Genomic DNA, 25,170 nt, shown 5'->3' with positions numbered 1-25,170 from the left:
CAAGTTCTCAAAAGTCACTGTACTGTTAATACTGTGCTACAGGTTGTCAACAGTAAACATGTATCAGATAATTCCACCACTTTTGGGATTCATAGAGGCAGGGCTGCCAACTCTCACGCTTTCACCGTGAGACACACGCATTTGAGTGCCTTCACACGCTCTCACGCCACACTCCTCATATCACACGCACTCACGCCACACTCCTCATATCACACACTCTCACGCCACACTCCTCATATCACACACTCTCACGCCACACTCCTCATATCACACTCTCTCACGCCACACTCCTCATATCACACGCACTCACGCCACACTCCTCATATCACACACTCTCACGCCACACTCCTCATATCACACGCACTCACACCACACTCCTCATGTCACACACTCTCACGCCACACTCCTCATATCACACACTCTCACGCCACACTCCTCATATCACACGCTCTCACGCCACACTCCTCATATCACACACACTCACACCACACTCCTCATATCACACGCACTCACACCACACTCCTCATATCACACGCACTCACGCCACACTCCTCATATCACACACTCTCACGCCACACTCCTCATATCACACACTCTCACGCCACACTCCTCATATCACACGCACTCACACCACACTCCTCATATCACACACTCTCACGCCACACTCCTCATATCACACGCACTCACACCACACTCCTCATATCACACGCACTCACGCCACACTCCTCATATCACACGCACTCACGCCACACTCCTCATATCACACACTCTCACGCCACACTCCTCATATCACACGCACTCACACCACACTCCTCATATCACACACTCTCACGCCACACTCCTCATATCACACGCACTCACACCACACTCCTCATATCACACACTCTCACGCCACACTCCTCATATCACACGCACTCACACCACACCCCTCATATCACACGCTCTCACGCCACACTCCTCATATCACACGCTCTCACACCACACTCCTCATATCACACGCTCTCACGCCACACTCCTCATATCACACGCTCTCACACCACACTCCTCATATCACACGCTCTCACGCCACACTCCTCATATCACACGCACTCACGCCACACTCCTCATATCTCACGCTCTCACGCCACACTCCTCATATCACACGCTCTCACGCCACACTCCTCATATCACACGCTCTCACGCCACACTCCTCATATCACACGCTCTCACACCACACTCCTCATATCACACGCTCTCACGCCACACTCCTCATATCACACGCTCTCACGCCACACTCCTCATATCACACGCTCTCACGCCACACTCCTCATGTCACACGCTCTCACGCCACACTCCTCATATCACACACTCTCACGCCACACTCCTCATATCTCACGCTCTCACGCCACACTCTCTCGCGCCACACTCCTCACGCCACACTCCTCATATCACACACTCTCACGCCACACTCCTCATATCACACTCTCTCACGCCACACTCCTCATATCACACGCACTCACGCCACACTCCTCATATCACACACTCTCACGCCACACTCCTCATATCACACGCACTCACGCCACACTCCTCATATCACACGCTCTCACGCCACACTCCTCATATCACACGCTCTCACGCCACACTCCTCATGTCACACTCTCTCACGCCACACTCCTCATATCACACGCTCTCACGCCACACTCCTCATATCACACGCACTCACACCACACTCCTCATGTCACACTCTCTCACGCCACACTCCTCATATCACACGCACTCACACCACACTCCTCATATCACACGCTCTCACGCCACACTCCTCATATCACACGCTCTCACACCACACTCCTCATATCACACACTCTCACGCCACACTCCTCATATCACACTCTCTCACGCCACACTCCTCATATCACACGCACTCACGCCACACTCCTCATATCACACGCACTCACACCACACTCCTCATATCACACACTCTCACGCCACACTCCTCATATCACACGCTCTCACACCACACTCCTCATATCACACGCTCTCACGCCACACTCCTCATGTCACACGCTCTCACGCCACACTCCTCATATCACACACTCTCACGCCACACTCCTCATATCTCACGCTCTCACGCCACACTCTCTCGCGCCACACTCCTCACGCCACACTCCTCATATCACACACTCTCACGCCACACTCCTCATATCACACTCTCTCACGCCACACTCCTCATATCACACGCACTCACGCCACACTCCTCATATCACACTCTCTCACGCCACACTCCTCATATCACACGCACTCACGCCACACTCCTCATATCACACTCTCTCACGCCACACTCCTCATATCACACACTCTCACGCCACACTCCTCATATCTCACGCTCTCACGCCACACTCTCTCGCGCCACACTCCTCACGCCACACTCCTCATATCACACACTCTCACGCCACACTCCTCATATCACACTCTCTCACGCCACACTCCTCATATCACACGCACTCACGCCACACTCCTCATATCACACTCTCTCACGCCACACTCCTCATATCACACGCACTCACGCCACACTCCTCATATCACACACTCTCACGCCACACTCCTCATATCACACGCACTCACGCCACACTCCTCATATCACACGCACTCACGCCACACTCCTCATATCACACACTCTCACGCCACACTCCTCATATCTCACGCTCTCACGCCACACTCTCTCGCGCCACACTCCTCACACCACACTCCTCATATCACACGCACTCACGCCACACTCCTCATATCACACGCTCTCACGCCACACTCCTCATATCACACGCTCTCACGCCACACTCCTCATATCACACTCTCTCACGCCACACTCCTCATGTCACACGCTCTCACGCCACACTCCTCATATCACACGCTCTCACGCCACACTCCTCATGTCACACTCTCTCACGCCACACTCCTCATATCACACGCTCTCACGCCACACTCCTCATGTCACACTCTCTCACGCCACACTCCTCATATCACACGCTCTCACGCCACACTCCTCATGTCACACTCTCTCACGCCACACTCCTCATATCACACGCACTCACGCCACACTCCTCATATCTCACGCTCTCACGCCACACTCCTCATATCACACGCTCTCACGCCACACTCCTCATATCACACGCTCTCACACCACACTCCTCATATCACACACTCTCACGCCACACTCCTCATATCACACTCTCTCACGCCACACTCCTCATATCACACGCACTCACGCCACACTCCTCATATCACACGCACTCACACCACACTCCTCATATCACACACTCTCACGCCACACTCCTCATATCACACGCACTCACACCACACTCCTCATATCACACGCTCTCACGCCACACTCCTCATATCACACGCTCTCACACCACACTCCTCATATCACACGCTCTCACGCCACACTCCTCATATCACACGCTCTCACACCACACTCCTCATATCACACGCTCTCACGCCACACTCCTCATATCACACGCACTCACGCCACACTCCTCATATCTCACGCTCTCACGCCACACTCCTCATATCACACGCTCTCACGCCACACTCCTCATATCACACGCTCTCACGCCACACTCCTCATATCACACGCTCTCACGCCACACTCCTCATATCACACGCTCTCACGCCACACTCCTCATATCACACGCTCTCACGCCACACTCCTCATATCACACGCTCTCACGCCACACTCCTCATGTCACACTCTCTCACGCCACACTCCTCATATCACACGCACTCACACCACACTCCTCATATCACACGCTCTCACGCCACACTCCTCATATCACACGCACTCACACCACACTCCTCATATCACACGCTCTCACGCCACACTCCTCATATCACACGCTCTCACACCACACTCCTCATGTCACACGCTCTCACGCCACACTCCTCATATCACACGCTCTCACGCCACACTCCTCATATCACACGCTCTCACGCCACACTCCTCATATCACACGCTCTCACGCCACACCTCATATCACACTCTCTCACGCCACACTCCTCATATCACACGCTCTCACGCCACACTCCTCATATCACACGCTCTCACGCCACACTCCTCATATCACACGCTCTCACGCCACACTCCTCATATCACACGCTCTCACGCCACACCTCATATCACACTCTCTCACGCCACACTCCTCATATCACACGCTCTCACGCCACACTCCTCATATCACACGCTCTCACGCCACACTCCTCATATCACACGCTCTCACGCCACACCTCATATCACACTCTCTCACGCCACACTCCTCATATCACACGCTCTCACGCCACACTCCTCATATCACACGCTCTCACGCCACACTCCTCATATCACACGCTCTCACGCCACACTCCTCATGTCACACGCTCTCACGCCACACTCCTCATATCACACACTCTCACGCCACACTCCTCATATCTCACGCTCTCACGCCACACTCTCTCGCGCCACACTCCTCACGCCACACTCCTCATATCACACACTCTCACGCCACACTCCTCATATCACACTCTCTCACGCCACACTCCTCATATCACACGCACTCACGCCACACTCCTCATATCACACACTCTCACGCCACACTCCTCATATCACACGCACTCACGCCACACTCCTCATATCACACGCTCTCACGCCACACTCCTCATATCACACGCTCTCACGCCACACTCCTCATGTCACACTCTCTCACGCCACACTCCTCATATCACACGCTCTCACGCCACACTCCTCATATCACACGCTCTCACACCACACTCCTCATATCACACACTCTCACGCCACACTCCTCATATCACACTCTCTCACGCCACACTCCTCATATCACACGCACTCACGCCACACTCCTCATATCACACGCACTCACACCACACTCCTCATATCACACACTCTCACGCCACACTCCTCATATCACACGCTCTCACACCACACTCCTCATATCACACGCTCTCACGCCACACTCCTCATGTCACACGCTCTCACGCCACACTCCTCATATCACACACTCTCACGCCACACTCCTCATATCTCACGCTCTCACGCCACACTCTCTCGCGCCACACTCCTCACGCCACACTCCTCATATCACACACTCTCACGCCACACTCCTCATATCACACTCTCTCACGCCACACTCCTCATATCACACGCACTCACGCCACACTCCTCATATCACACACTCTCACGCCACACTCCTCATATCACACGCACTCACGCCACACTCCTCATATCACACGCACTCACGCCACACTCCTCATATCACACACTCTCACGCCACACTCCTCATATCTCACGCTCTCACGCCACACTCTCTCGCGCCATACTCCTCACACCACACTCCTCATATCACACGCACTCACGCCACACTCCTCATATCACACGCTCTCACGCCACACTCCTCATATCACACGCTCTCACGCCACACTCCTCATATCACACTCTCTCACGCCACACTCCTCATGTCACACGCTCTCACGCCACACTCCTCATATCACACGCTCTCACGCCACACTCCTCATGTCACACTCTCTCACGCCACACTCCTCATATCACACGCTCTCACGCCACACTCCTCATGTCACACTCTCTCACGCCACACTCCTCATATCACACGCTCTCACGCCACACTCCTCATGTCACACTCTCTCACGCCACACTCCTCATATCACACGCACTCACGCCACACTCCTCATATCTCACGCTCTCACGCCACACTCCTCATATCACACGCTCTCACGCCACACTCCTCATATCACACGCTCTCACACCACACTCCTCATATCACACACTCTCACGCCACACTCCTCATATCACACTCTCTCACGCCACACTCCTCATATCACACGCACTCACGCCACACTCCTCATATCACACGCACTCACACCACACTCCTCATATCACACACTCTCACGCCACACTCCTCATATCACACGCACTCACACCACACTCCTCATATCACACGCTCTCACGCCACACTCCTCATATCACACGCTCTCACACCACACTCCTCATATCACACGCTCTCACGCCACACTCCTCATATCACACGCTCTCACACCACACTCCTCATATCACACGCTCTCACGCCACACTCCTCATATCACACGCACTCACGCCACACTCCTCATATCTCACGCTCTCACGCCACACTCCTCATATCACACGCTCTCACGCCACACTCCTCATATCACACGCTCTCACACCACACTCCTCATATCACACGCTCTCACGCCACACTCCTCATATCACACGCTCTCACACCACACTCCTCATATCACACGCTCTCACGCCACACTCCTCATATCACACGCTCTCACGCCACACTCCTCATGTCACACTCTCTCACGCCACACTCCTCATATCACACGCACTCACACCACACTCCTCATATCACACGCTCTCACGCCACACTCCTCATATCACACGCACTCACACCACACTCCTCATATCACACGCTCTCACGCCACACTCCTCATATCACACGCTCTCACACCACACTCCTCATGTCACACGCTCTCACGCCACACTCCTCATATCACACGCTCTCACGCCACACTCCTCATATCACACGCTCTCACGCCACACTCCTCATATCACACGCTCTCACGCCACACCTCATATCACACTCTCTCACGCCACACTCCTCATATCACACGCTCTCACGCCACACTCCTCATATCACACGCTCTCACGCCAAACTACACAGGAGTAGTTTGGCATCCGCACAGTAAAGTGAAGATTACAGCGCGGATTTCGAACTACTCCTGGTATTATTACGCCTTACAATATAGTTCCCCCTTTTATCCGCTTAGAAAATCCTCATTGTTTAATTTTGTGTAATTATACTTTGTAGTGGAACACTTCACGTAACCATATTTAAATAGGGAAAACGTGGAAGAGCTTGGTAGCTTCTATCTTGACCTGTTTTGGAGCTATAGGGGAGAGAGGGAGAGGCTAAATGCTAACGCCGTCTGCGCTGTGTTTACGTGATTGAAGGCACGGGGTAAGACCAGACAGGTCCTAAAGAACTCGTCAAAGCTCAGGTAAGAACATATCTCAGTATGTAAAAACGGTGGCTTATTCCTTTAAGTTGAGGGCGCAAATACAACATCAGCGCGCGCATTACACAGGGATCGAGGGCGCAGGCACTAAAAGTGAGCACAAAAACTATAACAGAGGCTGATGTGTCTTCATACGCCCGGGGTTTGTTTTCAGCCACTGCGCCCTCTCTCTAACAAAGTCTGACCGCTCGGTTTTCTTCTTCATTCAGCGCAAAACAAAACCCTGAAAACAAACCCCGGGCGTATGAAGACACATCAGCCTCTGTTATAGTTTTCGTGCTCACTTTTAGTGCCTGCGCCCTCGATCCCTGTGTAATGCGCACGTTGATGTTGTATTTGCGCCTCAACTTAAAGATAGGAGAGGAGTGGCAGAGGGAATGCGAATGCGCGACCCGCGGGACGTGAGCGCAGCCTGCGGAGAAAGGGTTTTAGAGCGCGGCTCCGGGAAAACAGCGAGAGAGCGCCCGGACGCTCCCAGCGCCAGCTCTCCCGGGCCATGGGAGAGAAAAAGGCGCGTGGGGTCCGTGAGTGACGAGACGGCTACAGGAGCCCCGACATTCACATCCTCCACCACTCAGCTCACTCTTCTCTTGGCCGCCTCTGAAGCGACTTCCCCGCCCATTGCCTCCTCCTCCGCCCCGGTCACCTCCGCCACTGCTGCTGCAGCTCCACGAGGAGCTCAAAGTGAGCAGCATAAGGCAACAAGTTGAGAAATAAAAGTCCTAATGGAATAATAGACAACGGTTACAGCGGAGATCGAAGCTAGCTTTTACTTAAGTTTTTTTTTTTTTTCGCTTTTCTGCGAGGGAGAGAAAGGCAGAGAAAAAGTAGTTCTTACATTGAATAATCATATTCAAAGTTTAATCATCAAACATGCTCTAACACACTGCAAAATTCAGGGATCAAATTTTCATATTTTCTAAAGCTTGCGCTACTTGCTTTTTGTTGGTAATAATTGGAATGACGCAGAGAAACAGAGACATTGTGTCATTGTCCTTTTGGCAGGGCTGTAGCGATGAAGGGGACCACTGGGCATTTGCTGAGAGGCCCCAATTTGAGGTTCTTTCAGGTTCTGATGGTCATGAAGGGTGGTGCCAAACCCCCTCTGATCCATCATGCAGCTCCTGATGTGCTCAGTCATGTAAAACGTATACTTGTTTTTGGCTTAGAATTTAATATGATTATGAGACACAATCGCCATGAAAAAAGCCACCCGACTCGGGACTGACCAAAGTCTCACTCCAAAGTTTGGTGAAAAGTTGGCAGCCCTGTGGTTCTCAAACTTTTCACACCAAGTACCACTAGGATTAGGTCACGAGCAAATCAGGACCAAACTGGATCCAAAAACCCCAACATGGACCTAAATTGGAGTAGATTAAGTCTAATCTGGGGATAAATCCTGCCAACCAGAAAAACGATAAGTACGTGATAAATCTTTTGCGTCTTTGTGTCCTTTAAAATCATTGTATAAGTCCCATGCATTATTTGTTTTTTTTATTATACTATAGCTTTTACCAACATGACAAATGGAATGAAAAGGCATCTTTTATGTAGTGCTTTTCACAAGTTAGCTAAAGTGCTTCACACAAGGTAAGGGCATACTATGTAACATACTATGTAGCCACGGTCTCCCTTTGGGACACAGCGACAGATGTGGGGCAGAAAATATAGGTATAGTGCCTTTAAGTCTTAGATAAAGCAAATCAAAGCAGTATTAATGTTTTATTGGAATTTTGTAATGCTGCAGTTTTCATATTTGTGTGGAAAGGCGGGGAGGGACTGTGCCAGGGAGGGAACCTATTTTTCCTAGGAGAGTTGGTACACAGTGTACATTCATCATCAATGTGAGATGTAATATGATTAAGCACCAGCTCAGTATCCTAAAGGTTAGTGGATATGGCAGAGTCAGGGTTAAGCTGAATGGTAGATATACGACGTTTCAATCTCATGACTTGTGACATACACCAACTATCCTAGGAAAAATATTGATGCGACCAGGGACGGTAGTTGAAAATTAGCACAAGCTACAAACATCCCATTTGGAGACACATTTATGAACCTGACTTAGAAAGAACATCAAGTCTATTGTCTTTGTAAAGCCTTAGATAAAAAGGCACAATCTTACTAGTTTTTTTTAAATGTGCAGTAATTGCAAACAGCCAATAGAGGGTGCCGCTAACCAACTTCTGCTGCAGATGTTCAGTTTTATGATTTTCCATTTCTCATAAGAAATTAGCTCTGATGGCTATAGGGGGTAAATATTTCAAAAATAATTCAAAATAATTTAAGCAAGAGCACAGTTCAGTTAAAAACATGATTCAAGCAGCATCACTAAATAGTGATCCTTGAAATGATACAACTACATGACAAATGTGATGTGTGGGTGCAACACTCATTAGTATTTTATTGTCATCACTACCCAGATAGCAAAAGGACATTGTTTCAACATTGATTTAGGGTCAGATGGTTGACTTTTGGTTGAGGTATAAAAAATAATGTTGATTCAATGCTTTATTACGGGTAATAAATAAATAATTTAAAAGATAATGTTGAATCAACAGTGTTTTACAGATATATATTCAACCCTTGAAAGTATAACGTTGAATCAATATTGAGAATTCATTTCATTTTTTGTTATTGAAATATTAACTATGAATCAATGTTGTTTCAACGTATGGGGTGAAAAGCCCGGGAAATTTGAACTCATTTCCCAAGCGCTCTCCTGGCTCCTTCTCACATTTTCGCATCTCGGCACTCGGCAGACACAGAGGAGACGGAGAAAGACAAAACTGCTCAGATATTTTTAAACTTTAATTGTCATCTTGGTTGTTTTAAGTAAACTAAATGGCCACTGTACGCTATAGGCTATTTATTTGTCTTTTGTTTATCATAAGCTGATGTGTATGCCAAGCTAACGTTACTAGCCTATAACTGTTTTCCACCAAGGAAAGCTTACATGTTCCTCGCATCCCAGAAACATAACAAGACATGATTAATGATTCATTTACAATCCCATAATAAATTTACCTTTAATAATACCAATAGTAAGCCAATAAATCTGTTTGATCTGCCCCCACAATGTTGCCGTTGGTTTCGTTTGGATTCAGTTGGTCATTTTATGTAGGCTAACTGTAGGATTGTGAAGCACTTTGACTTGTGAATGAACTGTTCTACACAAATAATACATTTGCCTTTAGTCGAGACTATAACTTTTCCGACGGTTTAATGGGTGAATCATTACTTTCGTGGGGCTGACCTGGTTCAGAAAAGAAACAGTAACACGGAAAAATACAAACCGGTAAATAAAATGATTCCTAATGGTTTAGTTGCTCCAATTATTTTATTATGGTTTCCCCATCAACCATGATTACTAAATACTACCTCTTTTTTTTTTTGTAGGTGCAGCTGCTGAGAAAAGCTCCCAGGAACCAAATAAATTGTCAAAAGGTAATCAACATCTGCATCTGCTCGACCTTCTCCCATTTTCCTCTGATGCTGTTTCCCAGTGGAACTAAACACAAACTTACTTTTGCCCACTGTTCCTATAGTCCATATTTTGCCATTTTATCAACTGTAATTTGCACTTTTGTGTCTGAACCCTTGGGTTTTATGTTTTTGGATTGTTATAATTAATACTATAAAAAATGTTTTATAGATGAACATATTTTGCTGCAAAAGGAATAAAGTTATTCTTTTCAATTCAAATGTATGACTGAATATTGATTGCAACAACTGTTACACGTTTACAGCCACACTACAGTTACCTGGATATAGCCTACATTATGATGGTTATCTATGCACAAAAATCAAACATTCTTTACTCAATGCTGTGGAGATTACTGTTATATACTTTAACCTACCCCAATAGATCACCTTTTAGAAAAATGAATATTAAGTAATGAGTGTATCATTTTATCTGGTGTTATTTGGTCACAAACTCAGTCTCCTGCCTCAATCTCAATGTCTCATGCTCTCCTGCTCCAAATGCTTTTTGTTTGTTTGATTTAATTTACCGTACATTCTTCATCTTCTGGTTGTGGGTTAAACTATATTTATTTATGGAAGCAAAGGCTGAAAAACTTTGGGGCTCTGTCTAGTAAATTGCAAATGCTGTAAACTTGCGCTGTAATATCTGTCTTGGACGACAGGAGGCGCTGTCATGGCACCAAACTAGCAATTTAAATGGGGCATGTAAAGTTTTGTAATGTTATACCGTGGTAAACTTGGATAAAGTGGTGATTTTGAGTACTATGTGGATGCATAATGTACACAAACAGGCGAGAGTAGATTGTATGACTCAAATTCATAGATTGGACTGGGTTTGCCTGTGGAAATGACTCAACGTGATGACCGCGGTGAATGCTGTTTATGGGCTGATTCAGGTAGTAGTAAGTAGCTCCAAGTAGCTCCAGTAAGTAGCTCCAGTACGCGGTAAGTAGCTCCAATAATCAAAATATAATTTAAAAAAGGTTGAATATAGGTATATTTCAATAGTTTAATCAATGTTGAATCCATGTTTAAAAAACGTTTGAATTTCTGAATCTATTCAACTCCTAATCAATGTTATTTGCATGACATTGATTCCATGTCAGAAAGATCAAAAATCAAAGTTGTTTTCAACATCTATCATATCGAGCGCTTTCAATCGCAGTTCAACGTCATTTTTCAACATCTATTCAATCACAGGTCATAACACTATTTCAATGTTGAAACAATGTCCTTTTGCTATCTGGGTATGCACATAATGTTTCATCAAAGGTATGAAAAACACAAATTATAAAATGTTCTGCTTTAGTCTATCTTAGTTCTGGTAAAAGTACATGTTCTGGTTAATGAGGTTCATAATTGGAATTAATTGGAAAAAGTAAAAGTACTTGTTGGCCAATTATATATAACAATACAACCTCTGGGATTTGGTTTACAAATTGTGGTGTGACATAAACCTTCTCAGGTTGAAGTATGTTCATACTTACATCATTATCATTTGTAATAATGTATGTCAGGTAAGGCAAAACAAAGTGCTATAAGTACTTCTGTCATACTCACTATCCATGTCTGTCACTGGAGCCGTGGTTCCACATTGCGCGCCCCGACCGTGCACGCCACGATCTATGTATCGACTCTACCCCGCAGACCTTTTTGTTTCCACCGCACACACACACATTTGTTGTGGGAGGCGTCCCCAGAGGAGCACACTGTACAGATCGTCATTAAAAGTTTTTAGAGCCGTGATGAGAACAAATGTGGACAAATACTGCCCTCTGGTGGGACTTATGGAATCATTCAGAGGAGCCAAGCTGTATTAAAATACAACTATGAAGGCAAGCTACATGCAAATGTTATGCTAGCACCAGCTAAAGCTGAGCAAACAGTGGCTACATGCTAATATAAGCAAAATCCCCTTTTAGTACAGCGGAATGATGTTGTGAAATATTAAATCTGTATGACCTGTGTGTCAATAGAGAGGTCTGTCCACTCCAGAGGCCAGGGTCTGTTCACGTCACATCAGACATAGACTAGCGCTCTTTGGCCACAGCCATCGGGCTGACTCGTACCTGCATGTGGAAAGACACCTTATAGGTCCCATCAGTCTCTTTCTCAGAAGGTCATGGAGGTTGACCTCAGAAATGTTCCTTTTGACTAGTCCTTCAAATATTCATTTGAGTAGAATTGAAATGTGCTTTGACATTATGTTGCATAATAAATGTATTTCGTTTTCTTTAAATTTTCATCATTATGATGCATAACTTAATAAGCCGTCAAAATACACACTGTTACAGCATCAGGCCGTTAAAACAGAGTAGGAGAGGTGTTCATAGTCAATACAAAATCTACCAGCGTTTGGGTAGTAGTGCTTATGTTAAACCCAGCTAATAAAGTACGTACAACTTTGATGTTTCTATATGGGCGGCACGGTAGCGCAGCGGTTAGCGCCTCCGCTTCACAGCTAGAAGGTCCCGGGTTCGATTCCCACCAGGACGGGGCCTTTCTGTGTGGAGTTTGCATGTTCTCCCCGTGTCTGCGTAGGTTTCCTCCGGGTACTCCGGTTTCCCCTACCACTAAAAACATGTGCAATAGGTGAATCCTCCAGCCAGGTGATTCTGACCATCAGCCTGGCTCCACATCATGGAGACGGGTCCCCGGGCGCGGCACGGCCGTCGACCACTGCTCCTTACGGGTCGCCCCAGTGGCATCGAAGGATGGGTTAATTGCAGAGGACAAATTTCCCTATGGGGACAATAAAGTATACAAACAAACAAACAAACAAATATAATATGATGTAGCAGTATCAGCAATTAGCAATAGTTTTTCATGTTTTTTTCTTTTCTTTTTTACTTTATTATCTATTTTGCCAATAATGTCATCTGTTTGTCCATCACTTTCTTATCTTATCTTGAATATTGTCTGTTTATTTTCTTTTTAAACTATAGCTTTCAAAACATTAGCTGCAAGTCAACACGAGAACTCCAACGTCCGAATTTACACACCATTCCCTATTTAGTCAAGCCATTTTAAAGTGGTGTTCACAGAGAAAAAAAGTAGTGCGCACGAAATTTTCCACAATGTATCTTGAAAAGTTTTGTTTGTCACTCGAAGGTTCAATATAGACCACTATGCAATGTGAAAGTCGGTAAACTGACAGTGACAGGTCTTTGAACTGAACACAACACAAATGAATGAAAACAGCTGTATTACTCACATGTGGCTTATTAATTATAATAATGCATAAGTCTTATATAGTGCTTTTCCAGACGTTCACTTTACAATTTTGTGCATTATTGATACTTGGTGGTGGTAAGCTACTATTGTAGCCACAGCTGCCCTGGGGTAGACTGACGGAAGCGAGGCTACCCGTCTGTGCCATCGGTCCCTCCAACCGCCACAAACCATTCACTCACACACTGCATTCACCGAGGCTTAATGGTCTTCCCAAACGGTCTCCCACCAAAGTACAGACCAGGCCCTTCCTGCTGAGCTTCCGAGATCTGACGGGATCGGGCAGGTATTGTTATTCTTAAATATAACCTGTTACAATGACAACTTGCTGACCTTTAGCTTTAGCTGTTAAATGATCAGCATCTTCCCCACTCACCAAATGTCATATTTAACCATAAAGACTATTCTGGTTGGTCTTTATTGCAGAAATGCATTTATACACAAGTTAAATGAACTTTACTGTGGATACTGTGCCCTCATTCTGTTGTTGTTATGGACATGCAGCTCACTACTCTCTCCTCGTCAGTACTGTTCGGGGAGGAGAGAGTAGTGAGCTGCATGTCCATAACAACAACAGACGTGTCCGAACCGCCAGCCAAGGGTGTAACATTTGGTAAAATATTGGGGGAGTCGAGAGGCAATTTTTTCAATAAGTTACATTAGTTGGGTTTGAATATTGAGGGGGTTGTGACCCCCCATCCCCCCCACACCATGTTGCCAGCTGAATAAGTGCAAAACATAATCTACTATATAGTTGGGACACAGCCTGTGGCTCAGTTCTTACCTCTAGCAGCCCCATGGAGCTGATAGCATACAGGCTGATGTGTGACTGGCTGTCCATGCCCAGGCCTCCGAGGTAGGGTCCTGTGGGGCTGGCAGATGGCTTCACACTCGTGGGCCTTTCCGGAGTGTCCAGCAGCCCATCCACACTGACCGCTTGTCCCAACCCCCCGGAAGTCAGCGCTCGAAGGGGGCAAGGGGGGTAACGGAAGGCTCTGCGCTGAGCTGCGAGCCTGGGACTGTTTGGTTTAGGGCTCATGGGCCTCACCGGACTCTCTGTTGGGGCCTCAATGGGGGCTGGTGGATGCGCTCTGCACCACAATGGCAAATGCTGGTAGGTCGGAATGGAAGCTGAGACAGGTCTGGTGGGAGTGGAGTGGGGCCTACTCGTACTGCTCTGCGAGCACTTCCGCCTCTGCCCCTCGGACAGACAGCCCAGAGGGCGCTCTCCAGCAGATGGAACCCTACGTTTGGAGATGGGATCGGTGTGGCATAGTATCCTCTCGGACCCATTGCTAGACAGCCTATCTATTGAAACACTGTTGTTGTCCGTAGAGTTGCCATTTGGCACAGACACAGTCCTCTTGAGACCCTCCGCATTCTTTAGCTTTCTCCAGAGCTGCTTCCCCTCAGCCCCATCACACTCCCCACTCTCAAAACCCTGCTCCATGTTATCCTTGCTCTCCCTAGACTCAAACAGACTGGAGAGGGATCTGTGAGCTTGGGCAAAACGCATTCGTAAATTTAGAGTGTCATTGCTCTTGGAATTCCTCACAAATTGGCCGTTTGGCAAGTGAGGTCGTCTCAGAAGAGGTGAACCGAGGCTGTTTTTATGTTTTTCTGAGGGTTTGTCCAACAAACTTGAATTCTCCTTGTCATGTTCATTGGTGATAAAAACATCTTCATTCGAGTGGTCTGAAAGCTGGGCCTCATCAGAAGACTCCTCCTTTACGCTTCCTTTGGCGTTTTTGCCTTTTTTAAATGATGGTATCTTTGAGAAGACAGAAAACCGAGCTTGGATTTTGCTTTTCTTATGACCTTTGTCAAGTTGGACACCTAGGTCATCACTACTAGCCGAGAACACATCACAGACAGTAGCGGGTCTGCAGTGCTTATGGCTGTAACTCCTTAGTAGCGGTTGGGTTTCTTCCGAACATCGAAAATCTCGATCATTATCTTGGATGGTCCTTGGCTGTATCGCTAATTCCTTTGCAGATTTGTCCATTGCTTGCTCTGTTTCCAAAATAGGCTCCAGACTTGTGACAGCGAGAAGGCTTCCTTCAGGGTGAGAGAACGGAAGAACTCTCAACTCAGGCTGGTTTGCACCCAACTTGAAACAATTTAGACTCTGACATTCAACCAAGGAAGTGAAGTCTCCACTGTGACCAACCAACCCACATCCCACGGACACTTCATCAGAAAATCTCTTTTTGAAAGCACCCTTGTTGTTGTTTGCATCCGAGATAACATGAGAGCTTTGGAGCTGCAGTTGTTGGGTTTCAGTATCACCGATAAAGCGCAAAGTTGGTTCTATAAACTTTGCATTTAGTTTGCAACACTCCCTGTCTCTACACTGCCCTGGTTCACTAGCATGGTTGAGGTTTGGAGTAACAGTAGCACTTAGCTCGGGAATTGTCTCATGCATCGCCTTGCAAACAGTAGCACATTTAACCAAATTAGCTGTTGGTTCGTCATTGCTGCCATGATTGACTGCATTTGGAATAAAACTAGTGAGGGAAACATTTTCACCAACCTCTTTAGCATGTCCAAATGGTTTATCAACGTCTTCTAAAGCATTTAAAATGGCCTCTTCTCTTGGATGGACATTTAGAAAGCGAGTCAACCGTTTGCTGTATGGTGATGTTAATGGATTCACTGTAAGGCTAATGGCTGGGACAAAACTGCCATCGGAATAGCTACATTTTTTATCTTTTTCTTCCTCTACATCTTGGCACCCTCCCAAATTCTTAAACCCGATAAAAGCTGTTGCATCAACCTCACAATTACAGATACTTTGATTTGTAATGGTCCCGGTGGTGTCATGTTCTAAACTGAGACGACCGGAATTGCTAACATTGTTATTGCAGTTAGTTTGACTTACAGCACCAAATGTATGACCAGAAAAGTCAAGTTCTAACTTTTTGATGCGCTTCGTCAAAATGTCACAAAATTCCACATTTGGGTCATTTTTAAAGAAACCAGTCGTCACATTTTTTCTTGGACTGGCTTCAACCTCATTGTCTGTGAGATGATGACTTTCTACAAGATGAATTCCCTGATTGTTGTCAGAGGCATCAGCAAACCCCACTTGATCTAGACTGCTGTGTGCTGGGTCTGTGCATGAAATGCCCTGCGCAAACGTAATCGAGGAGCTGATTTCATTGACTGTCCCTGGTTGTTTGCTCCTCTCAGTTACACTAGCACCACCTGACACCCCTGTCCCATCCCCAAATGGCTTTGTTCCACCGGAACAGACCTGCAAGGGGCTTGGTGATACCTTTCCGCTGGGGCTTTCCTCTCTCTGAACTCGCCCAGATACGCCAACGTGAAGCTCAAATTGCTGCGTAGCCGTTGTGTCATCTGCCTTAGAGACACTTGTGACAAAGTCCTGAGAGTCTATGCATTCTAGGCCAGAATCTGTTATTGTTTTTTTGTAGCCAGGATTTGAACATGTTAACCTATCTTCGGGCAGCTCATAGTCTGTTTGGGCCTGGACCTGTAAAACAGGTTGTGTCTCATCTCGGGAAAATTCAACATCTATAGTAAACTCATCCGGAGATTGGATCAGCCGAGTAGAGTTGTGTTTTGTATCATTGACATCTGTGTATATCCCAAATGGTGGAAGTAGGCCGTGTTTGCCTTTTCGAACTGGGCATGGTTCAATCTCCACAGGACACAGGTCACCTGCTTTCAAAGACAATTCCTGGTCAACATCAGGAGTGCGTCTCCGGAGACAGCCGCTTTGCTCTCCCTCAAATGCGTCTCGAAGGTGTGAGAAATCCTTGGCAGTGACGGACTCCCTCTTGCGGGCTTTGTTGGCAGCAGGGCAGGGGTCTGTGGTGGTAAGGTTTGCCCCCTCCTCAGAGTCCCTCTTGCGACCCCACTCCACACTGTCAGCCCCCAGGACCCCCGGCTCCAGGGACAAGCTGGGACACAGGTGAGAGGAAGTATCGAGCGACGGCCGAGTCTGGGAGAGATACACCGGAAGAAAGAGGTTAGAGAGAAAAGAACATACAGTATGACCAATCTTCGTGATTTTGTCATTATTATTCTCTTTCAGGGGTTAATTCCTGTAGTAAGTAATACTCATGCGTTTACACCAGTGAAGAGGATATTAAAAAATTAAAAAGGATGTTGTAGTCTTTATGTTCTAAAAGTCTAAAAGTCACTATAGTGAGAAAGATATAACAGGAGATAACAAAAGTAGTAAATGAAGAACTCAAATAAATAAAACATTGTAAAAAAAAAAAAAGAAACTTCATAATGTTCAATTGTTCAATTATTACAATAACAGTTGATGAATCAATAAAAATAGACGGAATGGACATTAAAAGGGTTCAAAAAACAACAAATGTGCAAGTCACATATGAATTACACAAGAGGAAAAATAGCAAATCCATTGCGGTGTTACATAAAGTCAAATCAATCTGCTTTACTCAACTGTGTTGAAATTTGGGGCTCAACCTGTAAAACACAGCCACTGTTCATTCAACAAAAAAGGGCTCTGAAAATATATATAATATCAAGATTTGATCTTCTCGTCCGCTCCTTTTCATTCCTACGGTATTGGCATTACAGTTTTGCAGTTATTGTTTTGGATGTCACTTTTAAATGAAATAAATATATAAAATGAGAAAAATATATTTTCCCAACCTTATAGTGACAATAAACTCAGTTGTTCTTAAAAGTTGAGTGAGGGGGCACTGTGGCAAAAGATACAAGTCTCGGGTACACGCACGAGACAAAAGGGTTATCACTGATCCAATAGATGCAGATTCTGCCAAGCGATATCACTAATCGGCCTGTAGCATCTGAGGACTGTATTCAAAAGACGTTAACATTCAGCCCTGTATGTTCTATAACAGGAGTCTCCAGCCTTTCCTCCTGTGAAACTGGTTGGCAACATCAGGTCCGGGGGCCAAATCCATTCCTCAGCTTGAGGGGCAGAGGTTCTATAGAACCTCAAGATCATTTTGAGAAATATTGTTACAAATATCACAGTTAAATTACTCTAAAAATGTGAGAAATACTGTCAATTACTTCAAAATGTTGGGCTAAAATTGGCAGGTTTGGCCCTTGGTGTTTTTGCATTGAAGAAATCTGCCCCCCACCAATCAAACTTGCCCATGAGGTCCCTATGAGGTCATGCATGCCCCCACCATCTACAACATGCACAAAACCTTGGAACCTTGGAAAAGAAAGTGATAGAGATTTGTTAATGTACATCAGCAGAGGCTCCTCTAATCTCTTTAACTGTTGTAACAGCACTACAATCCGCCATCAGGGCCCAGGCAAAGAACTACTGGTCATATCAGTGTTAAGCTCATAGCTTCATGGCGAAAGCAAAATAATTTAAGGTTTTACTGAAGAAAAAATGGTTTTGTGGCATGAAACTAATCCCAAACTTAATGCATGTCATAGTACAATAGGGCTGAAAATAATCATAATAATCATATAATATTTCTTTTACCTCATATTGACCTATCAATTTTCAATATGATTTTATTTTTACATTATGAAATGAAACACATGTAGCTCAACGATGTGGAGGAAAATATGACGATTGATTGTTATTAGTTCTCACTGATGCCAAAGGGGAAGAGTACAAAAGTTTCGCCCAAGAGATAAATTTGCTCCAAAACTAAATCTTTGCATTGCATAAAACAAGTATCCCCACTCAACTCGGTCAAAGGCCTTTTCGGCATCCATAGATATGACCGCTTGTGGTTTGAAATAGTGTTGAACAGACGCCTCAGGTTAAAAAATGAAAGTCTGTTCCTGATAAACCCTGTTTGATCAGGTGAGATTATATGAGGCAAGACGGTTTCTAAACGAATTGCAAGCATCTTTGAAAACAATTTAAAATCCACATTCAATAAACTTATCGGCCTGTAAGAGGAACAACTAAGAGCATCTTTATCCTTTTTCAAAATAAGAGATTGACGCCTGATTGAATGTAGGAGGTAGTTAAGTGACAAATGACTCTTCATACATGTCTAGCAAAACTGGGGCTAGTTTGAGTTGAAAACATCTATAGAATTCCACATGAAAGCCATCTGGGCCTGGACATTTTCCATCGTAGAAAAAAATGTATCATATTCTAGCCTACTTACATTGGTCTCTGATGTATAAAGAGACTCATAATAGCCTTTAAATTCATTATTGATCTCTACAGGGTCTATTGTGATGCCTGATGGTGTATTGAGTTTTGGTAGAGGTAGTTTGACGCAACTGGTCGGCTAAAAGCCTCCCAGCTTTGTCGCCATGTTCAAAATATGTACTACCAGTCTTATGCAACAGTTTGACAGCATGATCTGCCGCTAAAGTATCAAACTCCGTACTTCACTCCTGGAATAGAACGTAGTGAGCGCTTCACGGCCCCAAATGCGAGGAGGTGAAGTCTCCTCTGTGAAGTGAATATGGAAAACCTCTTGCCCTTGTAAAGAAGTGCAGCCGCTTCACCCGCTCGTTTTAGGGTCAAGTTGCGAATGTGGAAAAAATGAACCCGCGCCATGATAGGCTTTTCACGTAGGGTTCGATGGGTGGGGGCCTTTGGTACTTTCAGGGACCCCGGCCAGCCGAATATTGGTCATACCGGCATTGCTCGGATTTGCCATTTAGACTGGTCACCTGCGCAGTCCGCGTGCAAACTGTGGCCTCGAGCTCGGTTATACGGCTGCTATGGTCATTACGAGATCCTTTATGGTTTCCCCACTATTTTGCAAAGTGCATACAGAATAAATGTATAAATGTCAATCTTTTCTCGGAGCAGTCGGAGGACACTTCTACTCACTGCCACACTCCATAGCGCCCAAATGTATTAGAGTTTGAAGAGTTTTAAAAACCACAATGAATTTTATTTTCTATTTGAAAATATTTTAGTTATTAACATCAGTGGCTTGATGAAAACCACACAATCTCTCAAAAGTAAGTCTGGTGTTTGGTATCACTTCACACTTTTGTCAAATATAAATAAAGTCAAAATTAAAGACTCGTGCAGATATTACTGACATGAATGACTTATTAATGTAAGGGACCCGGCCACTTCATCTGGGTTACTCACTCTGAGGTGTGCCCACACAGTGGCCGTGTCCAGCAGCAGAGCATAGAGCTGGCCCGACATCCAGCTCAGCACAGTCCCCATGGTGACCCAGGGTCCCACACTCACGCCCCCATATGCTCCACTGTCCTGGGCACCCCTTCTGCGGCATGCCCCCCTCCTCGTCTCCTGTGTATCTCAGCCAGCGGCCATGAAGCGAGTGTAGACAACTTCCTCCAGTGATAGTCGTGTCAACCTCCACGGCACTAATCCAGCTTTTAAACCGCGGGACACGTTGATCTCTGCTCCACAGCCTGACACTAAGAAGACGGCTAAAAATAGCACATGCTGCCATTCAGTAGACTGCAGGGCTGCATAAATAATTGCAATTATACAGAAACTGCTATTGCAGAGCACTGTAAGGCTGCAATTATGCACTTCTATATTATTTGAAAGGAACAGTATGCTAATGCTAGCATCTACTAATCAAAGCTGAAACAAAAGCTATGGGTCACCAAAAATAATAAAACGTATTTTATCCCTCTAAGCTGCACCTCAGCGTAAGACGAGATGCTGCTGGTGAACAGAGACAAAGAAGCCTTTGCTTTAGATTCGTGATATAAATATCAGGGGGAAATGCATTGCACATTTTTTGTTTAAAAAAAAGTTGATATTGTGTCTAGGTATTTTACATAGTTTTATTTAATCATATACACTGTGTGCACAACCATTATGCAAGTGAGTTCTCTGAAAGGCTTGAAGGATTGAAGCTTCCTGGTGATGGTAATGTGTGTAGGTGTTGTCAAAGCAATGCCACAAATCAAGTGCAGAATTATTATGCAGCTATTTTCCCTCACACAATATGGGAAAGACAGCTGAAAAACCTTGAAAAGCCACACATTGTTGATAGGTGGTCAAAGGGATGCAGTGCTCTTGACAGTACAGGTCAGAGAACCATCAAACGTTTTGTTGCCAATACTCAAGTGAGATGAAAAGACTGAAGAAAAAATCAAGCACAGGCCACCTTTTTCCATGCTGAGATATGTCCTTACCTGAGCTTAGACGAGTTGATTCGTGCCTGTCTGGTCTTTCTGCGTGCGCTCAGTCACGAAAAACGACCAAAGATGTTAGCATTCGGCCTCTCCCAGTAAGATAAGATAAGATAAGATGGTACTTTATTGATCTCACAGATGGAGAAATTGCATTCGATGAGAGAGCATCCGGCAGCAGCACCATTCAGTGCACCACTCTTTTTTTTTCTTTGGTGAAAGATGGTTGTGTCGCGGCCGCCATCTTCACTGTTTTGGTCACAGGAGGAGCACTGGTTGATGGGAAATCCGTAGACGATGACCACGGCGGTGGAGCTCTTGCACTTGGCCACGATGTTCTTGGCCACACAGGTGTAGTTGGCCGTGTGGGACAGACGCGCCTGCTTGATGATCAGGTTGTGTCCACGGTGATGTAGAAGTTCCTGTCCTCGGCCGGGTCCATGATCTCGTTGTCCTTCAGCCACTCCACCCGCATGACCTTGGAGGATGGAGAAACTGTAGCTGCCCTCTGTCTCCTCTGATCATCTGAAACGGTGCACCGCCTCCTGGGCTTGTCCCCGTCTCAGAGCGTGGTGTCCTGCACTGGTCAGCTCCACCTCGTCCTTCCTCTTCCTCCTGCACAGCTCCCTCCACAGTCTCACCATCTCCTGGTTGGTCCCTTTTGTTGTTCCTGTAGCTCCTCTTGTGACGCCTCCTCCGTGCTGCAGGTGTGGGGGCTCTTGGTGCCTCTTCACTGTTCAGTGTCTCAGAAGAAGATGTTTGTAGATCTCAAATGGGTTTAGCTGATAAGCTAGCAGTTTGTTTACCTTCAAAAAGCTGCTTTCTTCAGGACCATTTTGGACTCTCAAAGTAAACAAATCCACCAAACCTCCACAAAAACACGGTAAAGACGTACAAAAGTATCCAGAAAAACAGCGTGGTTCACTGAAAAAGGCAAACAATTCACTGAAAAAGGCAAACAATTCAGCTGCACCAGGAGAGAGGGAGGTCACTTCCTGTTTTCACGTCGCCATGGCGCCATAGCTCCAAACTCTGGTGAAGTTGGAAGCGACCACGCTCTTCCACGGGCACAAAGACCAGACAGGTACGTATCGACCCGTCTAAGCTCAGGTAAGACATATCTCAGTATGGAAAAACAGTGGCCTGTTCCTTTAAGTGCTGTCAGCTTCAGCAGGTGTAATGGACCTGAAGTGTCCAGAAGTACAAGGTGCTTGGAGAACACTCCCACACACTACCTGACTCCAGCGGTTAGTGCTTGTGCCTCATAGGTCGAAAGTCCCGGGTTCGATTCCCACCTGGACGGGGCCTTTCTGTGTGGAGTTTGCATGTTCTCCCCGTGTCTTCGTAGGTTAGTGGTAGGTTATAAAAAAACATGTGCAATAGGTTAATCCTCCAGCCAGGTGTTTCTGACCACCAGCCTGGCTCCACATCATGGAGACGGGTCCCCGAGCGCCGGCCCATGCTGGCAGCTCACTGCTCCTACAGGTCGCCCCATGCGACACTGAGGATGGGTCAAATGCAGAGAACTCATTTCTCTACAGAGATTTCTCTACAGAGATTAATGCAGATTAAGAGGAGGGTCCGTTGGCGCAGATGTGTGTAGTAGCGAAAGCGCTTCTGACAGTCTCCCCCAGGGGAAACTGAAGCTACAAACGTAGCTTTCCACCACCAAGTATGGAGTGAATGTACAATTGTCTCATGTAAAGCGCTTTGTAACCATGTCTGTGAAAGGCACTATATAAATAAAGATCTTCTTCTTAACTTAATGATGTTCACATGCTTTCCGAGAAACCAGGACACTCAAATCCCTGTTTACATGAGCAACTACAGTATTCTGGATATTTAGGCTCCTGAGAGGGCCGGAGCTTTGCTTCCTGGTGAGGGTGGACACGTGAAGAGAGAAAGTAAGCTTTGCTGTATTGTTTGAGCTTAAAATGATGTGTAAGTGGAAATGTTTTACAAATGTAATAGACTGCATATAATTGACCGCCTTAGTCTGAGGGTTATGACGCACAATAACTCTGTATCAGACTCATGAATGTAATAACCTGTTCCAGCTCTGTTTCACTATGTGGTCTGTGCCACTCAAATCTGCTGCAGCAATTTGTTCTATGTCAAATTGCTGTTGTCTTTATCATTTGTTAATGTATGAATGCCCTTATAGCCTTATAGTTTTAAAGTTTGCATAGTTTATTTTTATCTAAATGTTATGTGTTATATGTTTTATGTTTCATGTGATTTCATGTAACAATACCTCGTTTGTTCACCTGTTTTCAAACAATGGCAATACAACTATTCTGATTAAGTTTAACGCAAGTAATACTAAATAACCCAAAAAAAAATCTGAAGTCCCTCCCTTTGCTGATCCTAATCAGAATCCCTGGGCTTCACTTTGTCCAATGAGACACGCTTTCCTGTGAACCGACCTGTCAGGTCCAATCAGGTGAGAAGGAATCGTTTACTTGAAAGTTTCTTCTCGCTCTCCTCAGTTTGCAGACAATGGTGGTTTTCTGCTCCAATCAGGAGGAACATGGAGGAAGTTGATTATTCACTTTAAGGCTTCACTCACTCACCACTTTGCAATCTTACAGACTATCACTTTAAATCACGCATACATAATACTGGAAGTTGTGACTAGTGATGCTAAAACACAGCTACCCTGCGAGAGCTCGATAAAAAAGTAGTCTGAATGGTGCGGCAGGGCATGCATCTTACAAGCCCATTCAGTGTTTGTTTCTGCTAATTACTGAGTGTCTTAAAGCAGCTTATAGGCTCAGAACGTGCACTCGGATGCACCTGAGCCACCGGGAGCACACAGCTCAGCCGCTGAATAATACATAAACAAATATACATGTACAGTACATACGTTAGAGTGTTCAAGCACACACACGCACGCACACGCACACGCACACACGCACGCACGCACGCACACACACACACACACACACACACACACACATTAATGCATTCACTCTTCTTTATGTCTTGTTACAAAAAAGAAATAAAAGACAAACGCAGTTACAAGGGACTTCTCGTTGTACTAACAAGCACAACACTGTAGTGCCACATACTGGTCTTCTAAGGAATTGCACAATTATTATCCTGCATTCAAAATGTGCGCCGTATGATACGAGAAAATATTCAATAACAATAAGAATATTATTGCAATAAAGCATATAAATAAATATTATTCTAAAAATCAAAAGGCCTGTTTGGCCCGTAGCTCATCAAGAGAATGTCTCTCAAACATGCAGATAATAGGCACCTCTTTTTTTCATATCTTAT

General features: G+C 45.6%; 1 protein-coding gene across 4 annotated transcripts in view; it reads right to left on the bottom strand.

Moving 5' to 3' along the window:
• arhgef4 (Rho guanine nucleotide exchange factor (GEF) 4) overlaps window positions 1-25,170 on the bottom strand; it is a 162,824-nt gene that overhangs the window by 88,168 nt on the left and 49,486 nt on the right. For 3 of the 4 annotated variants that reach the window (XM_079575895.1, XM_079575893.1, XM_079575894.1), the window contains exon 3: window positions 14,582-17,764. In XM_079575895.1, the coding sequence (XP_079432021.1) occupies window positions 14,582-17,764 (3,183 nt within the window). The remainder of the gene's footprint in view (window positions 1-14,581; window positions 17,765-25,170) is intronic. The other variant, XM_079575896.1, reaches the window with a different exon arrangement.

This window comes from Gobius niger (assembly GCF_951799975.1).
Source record: "Gobius niger genome assembly, chromosome: 18".
NCBI lineage: Eukaryota > Metazoa > Chordata > Actinopteri > Gobiiformes > Gobiidae > Gobius > Gobius niger.
The sequence above is the reverse complement of the archived record's forward strand: the minus strand, read 5'-3'. Positions and strand labels throughout refer to the sequence as shown.